This window comes from Megascapheus bottae, chromosome 24 (genome assembly GCF_031878675.1).
Source record: "Megascapheus bottae isolate mThoBot1 chromosome 24, mThoBot2.hap1, whole genome shotgun sequence".
Lineage (NCBI taxonomy): Eukaryota > Metazoa > Chordata > Mammalia > Rodentia > Geomyidae > Megascapheus > Megascapheus bottae.
In genome coordinates this window covers 6,426,485-6,444,803 of record NC_143532.1, presented here as the reverse complement: position 1 = coordinate 6,444,803, position 18,319 = coordinate 6,426,485, and the positions used below count along the sequence as shown (strand labels likewise).

The window sequence follows — 18,319 nt, the reverse complement described above, 5'->3', positions numbered from 1 at the left end:
GAGAGAAACATGTATCCCAAATGCATCAATCAATCTGTATGCCTGAAGCATATAGACTAAGTAAATATAGCTGTTTCTATACACAAGAACTACTCTTCCCTCTCCTGAAAGCAGCATTCAAAATGTATCAGCGAGATTTTGCTACAATTTTGCCTCTAAAGCCTATGGGTTATTTTTCTTTCTTCCTCCTTTCCTCTTTCTTTCTTTCTTTCTTTCTTTCTTTCTTTCTTTCTTTGTTTCTTTCTTTCTTTCTTTCTTTCTTTCCTTCTTTCTGCCTTTCTTTGACCTCTTTCTCCTGATCTTGGACAGATTGTCGAACTTCAAATTCCTTACTGTTGGCTTCAAGGGGAACAATACGCAATGCTCCCGATCTGTTCCACAGAAGATAAATAAGAGGCTGGAGTCAAACAAATGGAGATCAAGATAATATCCTTATCACAGATAAAGAAACCTTGGAGAATGGCTGTGATCTGTGGCCAAATAGGTTCTGGCACTGTCTCCCAGGGGTCAACCTTCTCCTTCCTGTGTGAAGGAAGAAGGGCGGCCCAGCACAGCTCTTCCTCCAAGGTGTTCTACCTAGAGGGTTGTGAACCAAAAACGTGGGTCCCAAATCCAAGGAGTGGAAAACCGGCAAATCCTGTGGTGTGCAGGCTCAGAAGCACCCTTTATTGGGGAGGTCATTCCCAATTTCTGATTGATCAGGGATGAACTGGAAGATATCCCCCCCCCCACACACACACTGTGAGCTCAGTGCAAACCTTGTGACTGGTTAGTGTGAGTGGCAGCTCTGTGTCAGATCCCTGCGAGGATTTGCACAGGGTGTGAGAATGCAGCATCACAAGCTCCCGTTGCGTGACACATCAAGGCAAGAGGGATTGCAGAGATAGGTGCTTGAAAGGAGGAGCCCCTTGTGCATTTTCAGATTACCACCTGCAATGCCTAATGCTTGGGTGCTTGTTCACACGCAAGGAGACAGTGTTCAGTGCTTGAAACCCATCCATGGTCATCCATACTGGATGGACACAAGGATAAGAGGACAGTTAATAGAAGGTACAGGGGAGCAGGTGATTAGATGCTAGGAGGCTCATATCGATTCTCCATTCTTTATTCCCAAAGACATGCAGTCTACTCTTTTTTTTTTTTTTTTTTTTTTTTTTTTTTTTGCCCGTCCTGGGATTTAGCTCAGGGCCTGAGCACTGTCCTTGGACTTTCTCAAGGCTAGAGCTCTACCACTTGAGCCCCAGTGAGCCTCAGCACCACTTCCGACTTTTTTCTATGTATGTGGTACCAAGGAATTGAACCCGGGTCTTCGTGCATGCTAGGCAAGCACTCTACCACTAGGCCAAACTCCTGGACCCATGCAGTCTACTCTTTAAAAACAAAACAAAACAAAACCTCTCCAGGCTCAGTGGCTCACGCCTGTAATCCTAGCTACTCAGGAAGCTGAGATTTGAGGATCAAGGTTCAAAGCCAGTCCAGGCACAAAAGGACCCAAGACTCATACCTTCAATTAACCTCTGGAAAATGGGAAGTGGGGCTTGGCTCAAGGGAAGGGTGGTAGCCTTGAGCTGAAGAGCTCAGGGACAGTGCCCAGGCAGAGTTCAAACCTCAAGACCCTCCCCCACAAAAAAGTTAATTGTTATTACAAAGGTGATGTACAGAGGAGTTACCACTTCATAAGCTGGTCCACTCTAATTTGAAGAAAATGATGGGTTCTAAGCACTCACTGAAACTGAAATGCCCTCATGGAAGTCCAATTCCTCTTTGGCGTCAGACTTTCTCAGTAAGCCTCTATGTCAAGGTGACTGAGCATCTGCGCTATGAAAGTACCTGTGCTGGGTCCCTGCTCTCTGACAGTACCTGTGCTAACTACTGAGTCACAAGACCAACTGGAAAGATGTCCCCTGGTCCAGCTGCTTTTTCCCACTGCACACTATGGAAGCACTGGTTACACTCTCTCCAAGTGTCCTGGATCATCTAAAAGACAATACTAATTCACCATTGAGCCAGGAGTACTTACTGAGCAAGCAGTACTCACTATTGGGTACATAATAATCAAATGGATGTTCTCCTCAAAGGCTATGAAGGAAAGAACCCCTGCTTTAGGTGTCTCCAAATGCTGCAGAACCCTTGGCCTGGTGGTCTTTGACAATGGTGGAAACAGACCATGCGAAAGCATAAGGACACCCAGGACATGCCCTAGAAAGCCTTTTATTCCTCTTAGGCCTTTGTTGGTTCTAAAAGGATGACTCTTATAGAGCCTTGAGTCTGGACCCCTCACTGGATAATGGCCAGTGCTGCAACCATTGCTATTTGCTTTACTGTGACAATGCTTCCTTCTCCATTGCTTCTCTTTGACATCTTAAACACATCTCTTCTCTTTTTGTCTCATTTGGTTTTTTGGTTTCTTGGAGACAGAGCATCAAAGGAGCCCAGCATGCTGAGTGCTGGGATTATATTACAGGCATGCACTATCATGCCCGGCTAACCGGGCTAACTCGTCAGACATCTTCCCTACCCCTGCAGGCATGTCCCTCTTTTTGCCTTTCACCATTTTACTCCCTGTTCTAGTATGGAATCTTCATCGCCCTAGGCTCCTTTCTCAGTGAAGACCCTCCACAGGACTCAGATACTATCTCTTCAAAGTATAGTGCCGTTCTGGAAAATGATCTATAACTTCAACGTGGTTAATTATGCCCTGAGCCCTGCCTGACACAGAACAGGCGGCCCCCAAAATGCCTGCACATTTGTGAGATCCTGAAGGAATGAGGGTCATTTGAGAGACTTCCTTTGTATATTTCTAAAGAAAATAATTCCATTACCAATGCTTTACTCGCTGCATAGTAAGCAAATGATAGATACCTGATTGATGAGTAAAGATACAAATAAATCTTCTAGAACAAAGGCCATGAAGAGGCCATGTTAGGATTCAACTCTTTCAACAGAGAGAATGGCTATTTACTTCTAAGAGCATCAGCTTAACAGATGAGTAGAATCAATCCTGAATCTGTTCCCTTCGTACCCTACATTTACATTTGCCAAAGTGAAGTCCATGTATCATGGAAGCTATGACAAGAAATTTATGATTGACAGATACTATTTCTCAGGACTTGGAAAGTGGGTGGGTTTCTAGAAAAATAATTAGGTAGTAAAAAAAAATAGAGAAACTGCACCATTCATGAAGGTTGTTATGAATGGCTGCGTATCAGTTCAAGCAAATTTGGTCTTCACCGTGGGGAAGAGAAAGCTCTGTGTCAGTGCAGGATAAATGTTTTGGTTTAGAGTCTGTCCTTTAGTTTTGTGGACTTAGGCAAACCGAATACTTTCTCTGAGCTCCAGGTGAAAAGGGGGCGAGAACTTTTCAGCTATTTCTATTGTTTTTAAGTTTGAGGGCAAGTCACACAAAGCTACATAAGTAACTTATATGGAGCAGACAGGGTTCACTTAAAACTGCTGGGAATCGGGGCCGGGAGTTTGGCCTAGCGGTACAGTGCTTGCCTAGCATGCACGAAGACCCGGGTTCAATTCCTCAGTACCCCACATACATAGCAAAAAGCCAGAAATGGTGCTGAGGTTCAAGTGGTAGAGTGCTAGCCTTGAGAAAGTCCAAGGACAGTGCTCAAGCCCTGAGCTCAAGCCCAGGACTGGCAAAAAAAAACCAACCCAAAACTGCTGGGAATGACTGAGGTGGAGATGGTGATGGTGGTAGAGGATGGAGATGGCACTGCTGTTGGTAATTATGATGGCAGTGATGTGGCCTATGCATGTTTCTATAGGTGATATAGGTGACATGGTTGCTAGAGAAAGAGAGGAATAAGGAGAAGAGGAGAGAGAGGAGGAGGAGGAGAAAGAGGAGCAGAATGAGGAAGAAGAGAAAGTGAAGGAGGAAAAGGAAGCTGACAACTGCAACCCCCCTCCCCCAACTGCCACCTATTCAGGTACCCAGGACTTCTGTACTGCCACCAGATACTAAATATGCCAGCTTAACAATGGTACTAATTTTTAGGGATTCTGTCAGTGATATGATTCTTGACCAAGAGAAACAAGGTAGTTCTCCTGTCTGCAGGCTGACCTCAATTTCTATTTCTTTTGTTCATGTCTTGAATGAAAGACTCAAAAGAAAACTCATATGATGAACACACAAGCTGCACTTTGAATTTTTACAAACACATTGGTTACCAATGACAATTTAAAATTAAAAAAAAACACAAGGAGGCATTTAGAGTGATGAGAATTTCCCATCTACCGCATCACAAGAGGAAATAAACATGAAGAATATAGCATCAGTGATTAGTAGTAAGTAAAAGCTGTTTTTCCAGATTTACTACTAGCAGACAAAGTCTATGTGTAGACAGAAGGAATTTTTTTCCAAGGTTGCTATTTAAGCCAGATCTGGATAACACATTGACTGTAAAGTTGCCACTGAATTATCATGCCAAACAACTGACATTTGAGAGATAACCCAGACTCTCACCTTTGACCTCAGCAAAGCAAATGTTTATCCTTCCTGTAGGTACACAGACATACTGTAGACTCTTAATGCAAGTTGGAAATCACAAGCAAACATACCTTCGCAAAACCCAGGCTGCATAACTTGGCTTTGGCTCCAAATTGCCACTTGCACTGAGTGTCGGCATCATAAATCTGTCCTGGGAGTTTGTCCGGATATTTATACTGCCCTGTTTGCTTGGGTTCATCCACTAGACATCCAGCCTGAGGTGTGCTAGAGGGTATAACACAGCCCAATTAATGATCAGGTTATCATTTCAAAATAAACTCTCTCTCCCTAGGAATACAGTTATACAATGAAAACTCTACCGCGGTTAAAGAGAACAGGTATACATTTAAACTCATCATATATATTTATTCCAAAAAGTAAGTCCTATCTGAAAAGATAATATATGCCACAACCCTACAGGGTTTCCGAAGGCACCCAAAGGCCCAGCCATTGGAGAGACATGTCTTGGGATTAGGCAGGAGACGGGAATGGTAAACACATTTAAGAAACGTCCTTCAGCAGTTTCCTGTGATATTTGACTGGTTTTGATTGCACGACTACCTCTGGGGAAAGAATGAAACACTGAAGCTTCGTGACCAGGGCAGAGACAATGAGAGCCTTCACAGGCTCTAAATCATGCTGTGATTTTTAGGGGCGAGGAGGCCCAGGTCAAGGATGTCCTTTTCCTCAAATAAGCTTCACCAACAAAAAAGCCCTTTAAGGTACTCAGTAGGCTAAGATCTGAAGATTACAGTTCAAAGCCAGCTAAGGCAGGAAAGGCCATAAGACTCAGCTCCAATTAACCATCAGAAAACCAGAAGTGATATCGTGGCTCAAAGTGGCAGAGTACTAGGCACAAGCAAAGAAGCTCAAGGACAGTGCCCAAGCCCTGAGTTCAAGATCACCCCCTCCCACCAATAACAACAACAACAACAAAATCAAGGTCATTGAAAGAATCAGGAGGAAGATACACTGATGTATGAGATATGTTCATGACCTGTTGAGATGAAAATTAGTCTTGAGAGCCTCAGTCTTCTTAGAAAAAAATACTTGATCTCCGCTTATTTAAATAATTAAACTTTGGCATCACTGAGAAGTTCAATATCAAGTCTGTTTATACCTTGGGAAAGTCAGACAAATGGGGTGGAGGCTACTGGTCATACCTCCAAGACCAAGCTATATGACTTGTATTCTTGTCAGTGACTCTGGTAAGAGTCTTTTCACAGATCAAACAAGAGAAGGGAACGCATCTATCATAGTACAGTAATCAGAGTTAGCTGGTATTACTATTACTGTTGTCCTAAAGCAGTTAACTATTTTTACTTTTTCCTCTTCTTTTTTTTGTTCCAGTCCTGGGCCTTGAGCTCAGGGCCTGACCACTGTCCTTGGGCTTCCTCAAGGCTAGAGCTCTACCTCTTGAGCCATAACACCACTTCTGGCTTTTTCTCTGTATGTGGAACTGAGGAATTGAACCCAGGTCTTCATGCATGCCAGGCAAGCATTCTACCACTAGGCCACACTCCTGGCCCAATGGTGGAGATTTTTTCCTACATCAAGATGATCTTGATTGATTTATCATACTTATTGAATACATTCGGCACATGAATTAGAAAAGACAATTCTATGCTCCCAAAGCACGAACATAAAACTAACGAGAAAAACTGTGTGATAATGTTTTTTTAATCAATGTTTTTAACCATCCTTTTGAACATCATTTGATCAGACATTCTTTGCCTTGCCCGCATATCTTGCTAATCCTGTTAACATTTACAGATCACATGTAGTGTTGTAAATGCATCAGGAATATAAATTCCCAAAGAAACTCCACTAATGTCTGCTGAAAAGGAGGTGGACTGGAACCCACTTAAGTGTCCATGTGTGTTAACATAGATTAAAAATGATCTATCTAGGGGTGGGGGTTGGGGGGAGGGAAATGGGGACCAAGACATGAGAAAGGGTATCAATGTATGTGAATTAATGCACCTTCTATCTGGCAAATATAATGTAACCCCTCTATTAATTACAATGAAAAATATAGGAAAAATGATCTATCTACAGGCATCTGCAAGGATACATTTACAATTAAGCTTGGCACTCATTGCTTAATGTGAACCAAATAGTACTCATCTCTAAATCTTTTTTTATACTAATACAGTCTCAAAGTTCCACGCTATCAAAATGACTGTCCATCTACATCCCCTTTGCGGGATTTCTGGACACTGAGCTGGCCCACTGCCATTTCTAAACAAAATAACCCATCATTTTATTTAAAAAATACACTGCGAGAGCATTTTTAATGTTCTTAAGACCTGTGGATTGATGGGATTAAAATAAGCTCAGTAAATAAATAATCACAGTACTTCCTCAACACAGTAGAAAGGGACTATTTCCAGCAACCTTTGAAAGTCAAATTTGGAATTGGATAGGGAAGGGGGGAAAACAAGATGAGGTATGGGGGTGGGGGGAGGGAAATGGAGACCAAGACATGAGAAAGGGTATCAATGTATGTGAAGTAATGCACCTTCTATCTGGCAAATATAATGTAACCCTTCTATTAATTATAAGAAAAATATATGGAAAAAAAGAAGAGATATAGAGTTATGAAGACAAATTTTAGGGTGAGAATAAACTTAACAGTGAATCTGCAACTTACCAGCCCTCATATCTTAAGCAACACAATTAGTCTAAAACTCAGTTTCCTAAGTTTCAGAATGGAGAGAATAACAGGATTGCTGGGAGGATGAAACAAGACTGAACATATGGAGAGAATTTGACTCCATGGAATGCCTTCCATTTTTCAGCAATGACAATCATGTCATCATGATTGTCATTGAATTCATATTGGTTCATGTTTGGTTTGATGTTGTTGTTTTTGCTTTTATTATTTTATTATCTTTTTATTTTTGTTTTACTGAGAAGTCAAAATATTCTCCTCCTCCTCCTTTTCCTCCTCTTCTCCTCCTCCTCCTCCTCCTCCTCCTCCTCCTCCTCCTCCTCCTCCTCCTCCTCCTTCTCCTTCTCCTTCTTCTCCTTCTTTTATGGATCATAGGGCTTGAACTCAGCCTGGGTGCTGTCCCTGAGCTCTCCGGCTCAGGGCTAACACCCTACCCTTGAGCCAAGCCCCACTTTCTCTTTTCTAGAGGTTAATTGTAGATAAGAGTCCTTTGGTGCCTGGGCTGGCTTTGAACCTTGATCCTCAGATCTCAGCCTCCTGAATAGCTAGGATGACAGGCGTGAGCCACCACACCCAGCTCTTCTTCTTCTTCTTCTTTTTTAAACATCCATTAAACACTATTCTCTGTTACCACTACCAGACCTGGCCACACACTTGCTCTCTTCTGTCTTACCTGAGGAATTTCTTGAGATACTGTCGGCTGCACGAAGACCATGCAAACACCCCATTGTTTCCAGTCAATGTAGGAGACATGATGTTGCCTTCTGTCTTCCTGCAGGGGTTGCCCTCACCATCGTGAACCATGCCAAAGCTGGGCAGAGGGAGGAAGCACCTTTTAGTGAAGCCCATTCTCCCAGGCGCAGTCGGGAGGGGGGAACAGGGAGATGCATGGAGAATCAATGAGCCCAGGTGAGAAACAGTCATTAAAATGGAAGGAAAGAGACAGACAAAAATGAGCTGCTTTCAACTGCTGTTCAGTGTGTGACCTTTGCATAGAAGTCAGGATTGGATGCTCCAAAAATGTAAAATAAGTTATGTTGAATAAAATATGCCTGCCAGTACATACCAGACACACACACACTTAAACTGGTGTGTCCAACGAATCATTGTGTAAAGTGGTATGCCTCTTCAAACGCCACAGCTATTACTCAAATAATGTTTGAAAATTCTATGTATCATTGTCTCCGTACAAAATGACATGCCTAGAAAAATGTATCTTACACGCTCAAGTTTTCTTGTTGTTAACTCTAGAGTCATTTCTACCTTTAGTCTCATAAAAAGTGAGACTAACACCCATTACAAGAGTATTTAGTGCACATGTCGATGACTAAAAGAATACCCAGCATGTACAACAACAAGATTATAATCATACGCAATTGCATTCTGGGGATTTACATGCCTCCATGATTGCTTGTTTTCTTGGTGTAAAGGATGAACTAGAAGTATCTCCACTGAAGCAATAAGAAGATAATGAAGTACCAAATGACCAAAGAACTGGTCCATTTGCACACACAAAGTAATACTGTGATACAAAGAGATACTTGACAATATGGCCTTTATAGCGCCTTTCTTCTAACCAGACACTATTCTAAGATTGATACAAAATTTCTTCCATTTACTCCACTTGCATCAAGAATAATCCTGAGAGGAATGCTAGTGAATGAATGACTGGGCCAGGTTTCAGATAAGGCTGTGAAGCTTTGAGCCACTTACTTGTGCCCTGACTCATGAGCAATGGTGAAAGCCAGGCCAAGTCCTGTGTCTTCATTGATGGTACAACTTCGATACTTACTGCACATTCCGCTGATGGGCGCAAACCCTGTAGAGAGATCAGGTTCAAATGTTAGGCTGAGGCGGTAGCACAGGTGTCATCCACTCTGCTGTCCTCAAAATTTTCCACACAGTTTTAGTTTCACAGATGGATTTCTTTTGTAGGACAACACTAATGGCATATAGTTTTCTGCCTGTCCTGGGAGAGAAGCAGGGAGAGAAAGAGGAGGGGGGGGGGAAACACAGAGAGACAGAGACACTCAGAGAGAGACAGAGACAGAGAGAAAGAGATAGCGAGATAGACAGACATAGATAGATAGACCAACTGGATGGATGGACAGGACAGACAGATAGATAGAAACAGAGAAAAAGAAATGGCAGTTCAGTCTTGTGAGGGCAGTGAGTGTACTGCAATTCCACTTTAAATGTAGGAGAGGAAGTCTGAGGAATCTGATGTGCCTTACCTAAGTTAATTATTTGATCAGACTAATTGATAAAATGATAACCATTCCAAAGTACCATGTTAACTGACCCACGGTGATACTGTCATAACACCAGATATATCTTCCAAGAGAAAACACACATCTTGATCATTCTCTAGAGCACAGAACACGAAATGCCAACCAAATTCCATAGGCAATTAAATTCCTTTTCTCCCAGCTACTCCAATGTGATAAGAGTTTCCATTCACCAAAGTCACCTCCTTCCTGAAGCAGTTATAACATCACTATGGCTGACTCTGGATCCCACGTCTATCTAGATTATAGGGTGTGGATGTCTTTCTCCCCAGTTTCGTGTCTTTACAACCTGTAGAGCTGGACAATGTAGCCACTGAGCTTTAAGAACTTGCTGGGGAACTGACCACGCTTATTTCATGTGAAAATCTTCAGGGAGACCAAATCTGAAGGCCCTTATCCTGGGTGGCAGCAGCCTCAGATGCTAACCAAACCCCACACTCTGCTCTATCTATATGTCTAGCACAGATAAGGAAACTGAGGCTCAGAAAGGGGAAATCAAGGCACTTCATGTGGCATGGTCAATAACCCCAACCTCAGGAATCAAGCTTTGCCTATTTATGGTCACAGCCCAGGATGCCTACATTAGAATATGCTGCTAAAAATCTGAGCAGTTGGTGCATTTCCTGATGTTGTTTTTGTCTTTCCAAGTTTTTCCTCATATTTTGGTCTCTGGTTGGCTCTTTCTCAGAAGATCATTTTGAAACGTTAACAATGCATTGGTTACCAGATATTACCTTATGCATCCCAAACTCAGAATAGGAATTTCGTAATTCATTTTTGAAAAACCTCTTCTCACAGAACAATTCCCAAAGCAATTGTGTTTCTCGAAGACTATGATTAATAATGAATTAAAAGAGGCTTATTTTCTAAGGCATACCAAGAGACATTCAAGAGAATTTGTTAAAGCATTTTTAAAAAGTTGCATGAAGTCCAATCTACTTTTATCACTAATAAACCATTGGGGATTAGAAAGCACTTTGAAGAAGAAAGTGATTGGTGGGGGGAAAAAAATCACATAAACTTTCTCAGCTCCTTGTTTTACCCATCTATCTTCACCATTTCTAGTTTCTGCTCTGGTTTTGTCAATGCATTTCCGTAGAACTCCACCATGCTCCTTCATTTATGCATTGTCTGTGGTTGCTTTTGCACTAATACAATTGACTTGAGGAATTAACCACAGATGATGCCTGCAGACGATAACATATTTACTATCTGGCTCTTTGCAGAGAAAATCTGCTGCCCCTGACTTAAAGAATCATCAGTTTATAAAAAACAAAAAGTAAGGGTGGGCCTAAATTCCTGTTATATGCAATGGAATATAATATTAAAACACACACGCATCCGGTCATTATTCTCTGTGTCCTGTGCAACTATGGAAGACCTGAGTCCTTTACAAACAAGTACCCTGATGAAGGAGACCCTGTTACCTAGTGGTATAGCCAAGCACCATGGAAAGCAAGAGACTTGTCTCCAGTTGCCCAGTTCTGCAGACACGATGCTTATGAAACAACTTGTTTAGTTGTGCAATGATGCATCTTGTACCCCAATGATCAACAATAAGCTCAATAAAGAAAAAAAACCAGTGATCAAAATACATAGACTCCCCATGTGCTCGCTGGGGTACAATGAGAGCATGCCACAGTTTGATAGTTATCGTGTGCTACATGACGTATACAATGACATTTCAGCTAATTGTGGGTCGACAGTAGTCTTATGAGAATATAGTCTAGGCACGTCGTATCCATTTCTGAAATCTTATCCAGAGGTATCCCTATTACTATATAAGGTGTGACTCTATGTCTTCATTAAGGTTCATAGGTGCCATGTATTTAATACAAAATTTCCATACGTGTGCATACCATACCTAGAGTGTCACAGGGCTCATTCTTCCAGGAGCAGATATCAAAGCCTGTGAGCAGAATGGCGTGGTCATGCCTCTTGCCATTCTTTCCCACGAGGGCCGACTGCCATTGACAAAAGCTGTTCAGAGACTGGTCTGCATGGTGGTTGATCAACAATCCTCCCTATTGGAAACCCATGCAAATTGGAGTGTAATTTTTGTCACAGAGCTAGGAATGATAAATGCTCATAATTGTGCACGCAAATACAAAGTTTCAGTAATATGGGTTTTACAAATCAATTTTATTTCTACCTGAAATAGCATTATATCCATTATATCAACCCTTGCTCATGTCAGCAGGTACTTTATATAGGGTTGGAAGATAAGAAATGAATGAGGGATGATATTCCATTGTTTCTTCAACACAGCATGGCCAAGGAAATAACCAGAATCAATTTAGCTCTCATGGGAAATTTCCAGCAAATGGTTTGGTACATGCTACGCTACCACCCATCGATAATACAATATCCACTGAGTGATAAAGTTATAAGACTCCAAAAAGCACGAGAGAGATTACCCTTACAGCAATCATTTACCAAAATGTTTGCTCAGTCAAAATTATTGAGTTGGGGCAAAGTGAAGGCTGAAAGGTAAGAGTTGTGATCATCGCTGAATTAGGGGTGATGGCCTTGGGCAATGCATATGTGATGAGGCTAAAGACAAAAATGTCCCCCAACCTATACATATCCTCCCTCTCTAAATCCTTGAGAATATTATGACAAGTCATTAACCTCTGTAGCTCTCCACACCTGGGCGAACAGATCAATTTCTCTCTTGTCTCCAGCTCCCTGCTTTTGGCATTCTTTACCAGGGTTACAGATGACGAGAGAAAGCCCCGCGGGATTTAAAAGCAGTCCCTCTGACTGGTGATCTCTCTTGCCAAAAAATACAACTTAAACATCAAAACACTACAAAGCAGTGAATGGCATGCAATTTGACACGTTATTCTGTGTTTTGGTTTTGTAATTTGCCCCATGCCCCTACCTCTCGGGAACTGATTCAAGGGTAATTAAACATTCCTGACTTATTCTCCATAGCACAGAAGAAGAACCACAAGCACTAATGCTTTTCCCCCTATAGATTTTCAACATACTCTTCTGCATCTACTAAGAATCACCTAGTATGCCCAACCTTGCAAATTCCAAATTATCCTTTAACCTCTGACCTTGTGAGGCCTGCCTAGTATTCATAGCTTTCATTCATGTTATATATTCATTTAATAGATATGGGCCACTGCCTTGGCATGTATGAATGCATAGAAATTACCTATATTAGTGTGAGGACAATTATTTCTGTGGTGCTGTAGTTTAATATGTTTGGTTTCACAGTCCAATTAGATGGCCCTTGCCTTGAGAAGACAGGTCAATACACTTTCAAATTTTCAATGATAATGACTGTTTTATGGGTTGGCTAGAAGACAGTAGGTTTTCCAAGGAAAGGGTCCCCCAGAGCTGAAATGAATGGAGAAATAAACAAAAGAGTCACACTCACAGGTTCTTGTTCCAGAAGAATGAGGCTCACAACAACGATGTTTATATCACTGCCAATAGTCCCATCTTTAAATAAACTGGAAACCTATCACAATGAGGAAAATAAAATAGAATCTTGAAAAACTGAAAAATATATGATGGGAATCAATTAGCCGTTTACAAGTGTGTGGGCTTTAATTTTACAAACTCCATGCCCTTATGAGTCCAGGTCCTAAGATTCACGTTTACCCTGCATGCGTCTGCATCTCAGATTTGACCAAGCCTATTGTATGATCTGGAGGGACCAGAAGGCCCTCTCTTACCATGTTCATGACTGTGAGAATGTACGTGGTGACATTTCCCTTGCCATGCTTGTCCACCATCTTCTTGTCTGCCACCACAAGGGTTTCCACATTGAGGCCCCTCTGTGACTTTCCAGCTGATCTTCTGGGCCGCCCTGAGCTCCCATATTCATCAAACCTTAGGTAGGTATCCTCTGAAGGAGGCTTGGGGGCATCTGTGATGACCATAAGAACATTTGGAAGGAATATCAGTAGAGGATAACTAGGCGAGATCGGTAGACCAGAAGACAGGGAGGAAGAAGAGAAGAGAATGTCTAAACAAGGGTTTAAAAAAATCAATGGCACCATCACTTTACTAATCATTGTCCTCACCAGCATCTGCCCTGATATTTTTGTATCTACTGTGTGAGTAACAAAGACCTATTTAATAGAGGCTTGCATTCATAGATAATATGGACCAGGGGATGGGTGGACCAATGTATGGGTTGAACTAATGGATGGATGGACCTAAAGGTGGGTGGAAATATGGATAAGTGAATCTATGGATATGTAGATGGGTGAGTGGATTTTGTCACTGAAAAAATACTCTGAAGAGGAAAAGAAAACAGACTATAATTCTGATTGGTACAGAAGACACTAAAAAAACAAACAAACAAAAAACAAGGTTCTTTACTAGACCTGACTTGATAATATTTTATGTTATTTCATGAATAAAATACAAATCTCCTATGAAACACTGCCTGGGCCTTCTATTTTGTTTCCTCAACATAAAGTTAAATGTAACACATAAGAAATGGTCAAAGGGTGGGCAAAGGCCGTCGAACTATTCCAAGAATGTAAGTGAAGGTGGAACTAGGTCAACTGGGTGAGGTGGGAGAGATGGGAAGGAACCATCAAAAATGGATGACATTGCTCGAGATGCTCACAGACTGACATGCTGAAATGAAGCCCTTTCGTACAACTACTTAAGGGTAATAAAAATAATTTTTAAAAGAAAAAATAAAGGACTTTTGGGTCTGATACTGACTCCATTATTGGGGGAAACAGGTCAGGTGTGGTGTTTCAAAGCGATATTCAACACTTTTGTAATTGGTTTCAAAAATGTAATGGAGTCATTCCTGGCCTTACTCTGATTAGAGCCCTACACGGTGCTTTGTTAAAGGTGGGCACAACACCTTTCCTGAGTGAACAGTACAAGTCTGGTGGGCCCCTGGGGAGGCAAAAGACAATGGGATTTGGAAAACAGAAGGCAAGTGACCCGGATTGAAGTCATAAAGGAAGATGGTAATACTACAGCAACTACTGAAAATCAGCCCTCCACAGAGGAAAATACAGGATGGAACCTCATTTAGAGTTAGATTTAACACAAACTCTACTAAAGTTCACCATTTATTAGCCCTATCACCTAGGGTCTCAATTGCTTCTTAAGAAGGGCAGGAGAGGGCCAGGCGTGGAGGCTCACGCCTGTAATCCTGGTGAGTCAGAAGGCTGAGATCTGAGGATCATGGCTCAAAGCCAGCCAGGGAAACTAAAGACCTTTAGACTCTTATCTCCAATTAACTACCAGAAAACCGGAAGTGGTGCTGTGGCTCAGGGGGTAGGGCGGTAGCCTTGAGCTGAAGAGCTCAGGGACAGCGCCCAGGCCCAGAGTCCAAGCCCTATGACCGACAAAAAAAAAAAGGTAATCCTACACATTATCTTTGACGTCTCATATCACACACGCAGCAGTACCGCTGTAACATCACTTTTGAAATTAATTCCACTATTATTGGGAGATGCTACCTGAATGGTCCTTAAAGAGAGTCTAACCACCAAAAGCCAATTCACATGAAGAACATTTTCTTTTTGAGAATTCCTGATTAATGCCTTCTCCTCTTCTCCATCAGAGCCCTCATCGACCCACACCATTCAATGCAGTACCATTTGCCATATGTGGCTACAGAGCCACTGAAGGGTAGCTGATGAACAGAAAAATCCAGTTGTTTATTTAATGTGATTTACATTCATAATATTTCTCTTAGTAACTGGACAGCTTGCACCTTTGAGACAAATGGAGTACAGAAATGGATTGCTTCAACTTTAAAACTTGTGGAAATTGAAATACAGATTATTTCTCATGAAAACCAACCATCTGAGAGGAAATTGAACCAAAAACTCACTAAAAAAGCTGGGTGCCAGTGGCTCATGCCTGTAATCCTAGCTACTCAGGAGGCTGCGATCTGAGGATCACAGTTTGAAGCCAGCTCAGGCAGAAAAGTCCCTGTGAGATTGTATTTTTCCAATAAACCACTCAAAAACCAGAAGTAGTGCTGTGGCTCAAGTGACAGAGTTGCTGTCCTTGAACATAAACAGGCTCAGGGAGAGTGCCTACACCCTGAGTTTAATGAAGCACCACAAAAGACTGAACAACAACAACAACAACAACAACAAAAAGTACACTAAAAAACTGGGAGAGAGTGAGGGAAAGGGCTAACACTCTTCAAAAGGAAATGCACTCTTCACTTGCCTTATATAACCTTAACACTTCTGTTCAACATCTTTATGATAACTTCTTTTTGGGGGGGAGGGGTGTCAGTCACGGGGATTGAATTCAAGGCCTGGGTACTATCCCTGAGCTCTTAGCCACAACATTACTTTCAGTTTTCTGGTGGTTAGAGATAATTGTCTCACAGACTTTCCCACCTAGGCTGGATTTGAACTATGATCCTGATTGCACCCTCCTGAGTAGTTAGGATTACAAACGTAAGCCACCAGCACCTGGCTAATGGAACTTGTTTAAATACTCTAAAAACTAGATTTCCAAAATATAATTTGAATAGACAAGGCATGATATTTAATTAGCAATATTTTATATGTTGCAATGATACTATTATCTGTGTATTGCATTAGAGGGCATACTACTAAAATGAATTTGATCTTCTAAAAGTAATGAGGCTGTTAGAAAATTTTTAGTGATATCTGGTGCCTGCATTATACTCCCATTGCACGATATTGATCTAGAATATTTAGTAGGCCTTAACTGGGTCTCAGAGTCACCATGTGTATGGCTCTCTCTCCTCTCCCTTTAAAGCCCATGTTCTTGTTTCCTAATCAATCTCTTTCTTCTTCCTGTCCTTGTGACACCCCTACACATTCACCTCCAATTTGGTTGATCAGGGGGCAGCTCCAAGTCTTTCCCAAGAATCAAGGTTGAGATCTGCAGCTAGCCACTGACCTCACATTGCAGTCGTTTCGAGTGTCACCTAGACAGATGGGCCCCTTGGATGACTGCCTGTCCTTTGGGACGTCATCCTCCACTATATGAGGACTCTGCAGAGCCTGGCTCCTAACCTGCTGTCAGCACACCCAACTGCTCTCCAGACAACCTGTGGAGTCCCTCCTAAGCACAGAACAAGAAAAAACTTTCCTTACATACATTTCTTGCGTCGTCCACAAAAATGTTGCCTTTGCCACCTTCCATGGTGGTGGTACTCTGTCTCTTGACTCTGGGGCTCAGGGGGGCGGTGGCTTGGGGAGTGACCAGCAGGAGTCTGATCAGAGCTGGGGTAGCCATGGTACTGCTGGATCTTCTTCTCGGCCGTTCTTTTGTACAGCACGTGAGGCTGGTGGCCCTCCGGGGAGCTGTAGTTGTGTGCCTGGGCCAGCAGCTGAGGTAACGGTGAGATGAGGAATTCGTTTCGTCGTGTCTTTATCAGACCTGACTGTAGAGCCAAACACAAAAGCACACATTCATGATGCCCTACATCCCCTGAGCCCCTTCTCCTGGATTCACCCCAGCATCTGTATAGTGACAACTTCCTGTGGAGAGACAGGAAATGGCCCCATATCTATCATCCCATGTTTATCTGTATCATCGGTATCATTTTGCCATGTTTCCATCACTACCAGTAAAGCTAACCATCCTCACGCTCCTAAACTAGTGCTCATCAGGTGTGTGTGTGTGTGTGTGTGTGTGTGTGTGTGTGTGCGCGTGCACGCATGCGTGCCTTTACACACTCTAACCATATACTCTACCACTGAGCTGCCAACTAGGCTGCCAATTCTGATGTGGGGGTGGGAGGGTTGCAGGGTTGAGCTCTGGGGTATCCTGCTGGCCTGTGCCTGGAAGGCACTAGGAAACACTGGAGAGAGTGATAAAGACATAAATGCCCACACTAATGTGTTGATAATATATCCTATCTTGATTTCATAAGCTCCAGAATGTAGTTCTGGGCCTCCACGTCCTGGTACCTCAAGTATCGCTGCCTTCAGAGAACTTAAGGTACGGGCTGACACAGCTAGAACCTGCACGTCGGGATGAGTGATTTGGCCCACCCAGATAAACGCCGGGCACCTAAATGTCAGCATTGGTATTTTTTAAGTCTCACAAAATGGTTCCTATTCATATCCTCATGGAGGTGGTGAGAGAAGAAGATCAACAGGCCAAATGAAAAGTGAAAAGGAACCCCACAAGGCCAGAAATCCTGTCCGTTACATTCCCAGATTCATGTCAGCGGTACCCACCCTTCCATGTCTCGCCTGGGCCATACCACTGAGCAGCTCCTGGCCCTCATTCTGACACTATTTACCTAGTATCCCAAACCTCACCCGTCCTCTCCAATCCAATGAAATCAACTCCTACCCTGGACTCACTTAGGAATCTCTTTGAGGTTCCATCTCCTCAGAGCAGCTCTGCTTCCAAAAACTGGCCCCTCCCGCTGGCAAATAGTCTTCAAGCCACGATGTGTGTGGTGGGCTTCTTCAAGGAAGGGCATGATTGATATCCTGGCCTTGGTCAGCCTTGGTCGCTCCATGCCTCCCACCCCCTTTAGTTTCTATGCGTACTTCATGACAGATAGATCCTTCTGGCACATGCTCCCTATTGCTGGACAACAAGACAACACATCATTGTTTTTAGTCCATCAGCACATATCAGAGTGCCAGGGATGCAGAGGTGGGGCTCTGGTGCTGGGGGCCTGTAGCTGGGCAGGGGTGCAGAGTTCTATTAGAAAAGGAAGACAGGTAGACTTGAGCAGGAATGAGGCAATGCCTTGGGCTACAAGGTTCCATGTTTTTCACACCTGATAGTCCATACTCTAGATGACGATCTATATTTTTATGGAACCCAATGCCTGTATCAAGATTAAACCAGTAAGAGCAATGGAGAACTAATGCGATGGTGGTTATATTTTCCTACAAATCACAGGGA

General features: G+C 42.6%; 1 protein-coding gene across 1 annotated transcript in view; it reads right to left on the bottom strand.

Moving 5' to 3' along the window:
• The window catches only part of Adamts18 (ADAM metallopeptidase with thrombospondin type 1 motif 18), a 94,656-nt gene that overhangs the window by 39,995 nt on the left and 36,342 nt on the right, over positions 1–18,319 (bottom strand). Inside the window, exons 4-10 of the mRNA XM_090357004.1 lie at positions 16,547–16,832; positions 13,153–13,346; positions 12,852–12,935; positions 11,325–11,484; positions 8,886–8,991; positions 7,846–7,983; positions 4,570–4,723 (exon numbers count right to left, since the gene is read on the bottom strand). Coding sequence (XP_090213130.1) covers positions 4,570–4,723; positions 7,846–7,983; positions 8,886–8,991; positions 11,325–11,484; positions 12,852–12,935; positions 13,153–13,346; positions 16,547–16,832 — 1,122 coding nt within the window. The remainder of the gene's footprint in view (positions 1–4,569; positions 4,724–7,845; positions 7,984–8,885; positions 8,992–11,324; positions 11,485–12,851; positions 12,936–13,152; positions 13,347–16,546; positions 16,833–18,319) is intronic.